The sequence below is a fragment of the Engraulis encrasicolus genome, unplaced genomic scaffold (assembly GCF_034702125.1).
Source record: "Engraulis encrasicolus isolate BLACKSEA-1 unplaced genomic scaffold, IST_EnEncr_1.0 scaffold_32_np1212, whole genome shotgun sequence".
Taxonomy (NCBI): Eukaryota; Metazoa; Chordata; class Actinopteri; order Clupeiformes; family Engraulidae; genus Engraulis; species Engraulis encrasicolus.
Genome location: NW_026945621.1, coordinates 610,001 through 612,500, shown reverse-complemented (window position 1 = coordinate 612,500; position 2,500 = coordinate 610,001). Strand labels below are relative to the sequence as shown.

At 44.1% G+C, this 2,500-nt stretch overlaps 1 protein-coding gene across 1 annotated transcript in view; it reads left to right on the top strand.

The window, feature by feature from the left end:
* The window catches only part of mrvi1 (murine retrovirus integration site 1 homolog), a 65,348-nt gene that overhangs the window by 59,205 nt on the left and 3,643 nt on the right, over window positions 1-2,500 (top strand). The window contains exon 24 of the mRNA XM_063193237.1: window positions 1,868-1,970. Within this exon, the coding sequence (XP_063049307.1) occupies window positions 1,868-1,970 (103 nt within the window). The remainder of the gene's footprint in view (window positions 1-1,867; window positions 1,971-2,500) is intronic.

The window sequence follows — 2,500 nt, the reverse complement described above, 5'->3', positions numbered from 1 at the left end:
CAGCTACGCTCACACTACTCTGACAGCCCGTTCTCCTCCTCTGCCTTTGTCGCTATTTCGTTCCACAACACTCCTGTTATTGAAACTCTTCGGTCAGGTCCTCGCAGCTTAAAAGGTAGCCTGTTAGAGCAAGGTGTGTCGGTGTCGGTGAATGCTAATAGTAACAGTAGGCCTAATAGCGACGTTAAAAGTGGTGGAGAGAAAGCGACATGAGCAGGGGAGAGTTGCCTGTCAAAATAGTGTGAGCGCACAAGAGCTCTGAAATGCTTTCTGTCCTGGCGCGCGCAACAGCAGCACGGAGTGGCTGCTGCCTCTATAAATCCTCTCTGCTGCTGCTTCGGAAGCTCACGGTGGGGTGGGGTCATGACGGGAGTGTTTATGGGTAATGTAGGAAATCTCGCCGTATCGTTGTCATACAAGCAGCCGTTTACCGTTCACAATTTACTGTAGGCTACTCGGGTGCTACTAGCCAAAGGGGCGGGTAGGCATTTTTTTCCACCCGCCAAAATTAATTTTCACCCGTGTTTGGCGGGTTGGCGTGTGTTAATTTAGAGCCCTGGATGAGGCAATATGCAGTAGCCTAATTTAGTTAAGCACGCATAGTAAGTATAAACACATATACACGCACACACACACACGCATGTGACAGCACACCTTATGTTTCTTTCGGTTAGACTAACCAGAGATGTTGGGTGCGTTGATCAAATGCATGGGAGGGGCGTGAGAGGATAAGAAAGGCGAAAACTAACGAATATGTTTTGGATACAGTCAGCGCGGCTATCGAAGCATTTGTTACGTTACTGTTAGTGCAAATAAATCCCTGCGAGCGCCGTGAAGCCGCTCCTTGTCGTTAAGAAGGATGGGCTATAATTTAACCCCGAAGAACAGTAGCCTGTTCGGCCCCAAAGACAATGTAATTTCCCCTGATGTCCATGCGGTCAATATAAAATCAGGAAAGGTTGCACGCGCATAGTTACAGCTGTACAGTAAAAGTGACAAAAATTAAGAAGAACCTAAGTGAAGGACATGATATGTCACAGCGGACAAAATAGTAACAGGAAACCTCTACCTTACTCCACGTAGCGTGTGCGTCTTCTTAGTTATCCATATTATGCTCCTTCCTATAGCCCATGCTGGAAATGTAATCCTTGGCGAACAATGCAGTGACAAACTTCAGCATTTTATGTTCAACATTCAAGACAGCCTCGAAGGCATGGCCTACACTAGGCCTACAACAAAAGACCATGCGTTCACTGACAACTGTTGATTTGGCGCTTATTAAGAAAGCAAGTTGACTAGGCATCCCTGCTCGGCTGACTCGGAGTGAGCGTCCATGTTGCCACTGGTAACTGGCGCGCGCATACAGCCAATAATAATCACTCGCACGAGTAGCCTACCAACATTTTCATTTATGCATATTCAATTACTTATTTTTTAATCACAAAACTGCCGTTTGCATGAACTGAAACGTTTCCTCTGGTTGCTTACAATTTTCACAATGTCTGTTTGCTTCAAGCCCGAGTCCGACCCGAGTCCGACAGATATTCTATTTTTTTTGTCCGAGCCCGGCCCGGCCCGTCGGGTTCCGACCAGGCCCGTCGGGCTTCGGTCGGGTTGCCATGCTCTGACACACACACACACACACACACACACACACACACACACACACACACACACACACAGACACAGACACACACTCGCACACACACATTGTAAATAGCTGTACTCTACTGGATTATACACTTAACTATCTATGACCTCCCGTGTGTGCGTGCGTGTGCGTGTGTGTATGTGTGTATGTGCGTGTGTGTGCATGTGTGTGTGCGTGTGTATGTGTGTGTGTGCGTGCGTGTGTGTGTGTCATCAGGTATGAGGAGGGTCTGAAAAGGAGCAAAGAGAAACTGGAGGAGGAGAAGAAAAGAGCGGAGGAAGAGAAAGAGAAGGAGAGAGAGAAGGAGAAGGAGAAGGAGGTGACCTGCACTTTACTCTATTGTGCAATATACATAATATGCAATTTAATTACTAATTATCAATATACATAATATGCAATTTAATTACTGATTATCATCGCATATTAGGGCTGCACAATTATGGAAAAAATCATAATGACGATTATTTGGGTCAAAATCATAATCACGATTATTAATCACGATTATAGATTTTTGCTGAATTTAAAAAATATATATATACGTATAACAAAATGAAATCTAACCACGAATGAATTACATATATACGAGATGAGCAAAATAAAATTAATTGTAATAATTATGTTAGAGGCAATAGCATGAAACTGAGAAGGACAGATTTCTGGCCAGAAACACCCAGCCTTTATTTTCAATTAATTGTGCAGCCCTATCATCTATGTACAATGACTACTATCTTGAATTTATATATCGACACTCATTCTTGGTCTACCACCTCAAATCACAGAATATGTTTTTTGCACAATCGTGTTGTCCATGTGGGCATGATGTGTATTCATGTAAGCTACTGGACACCT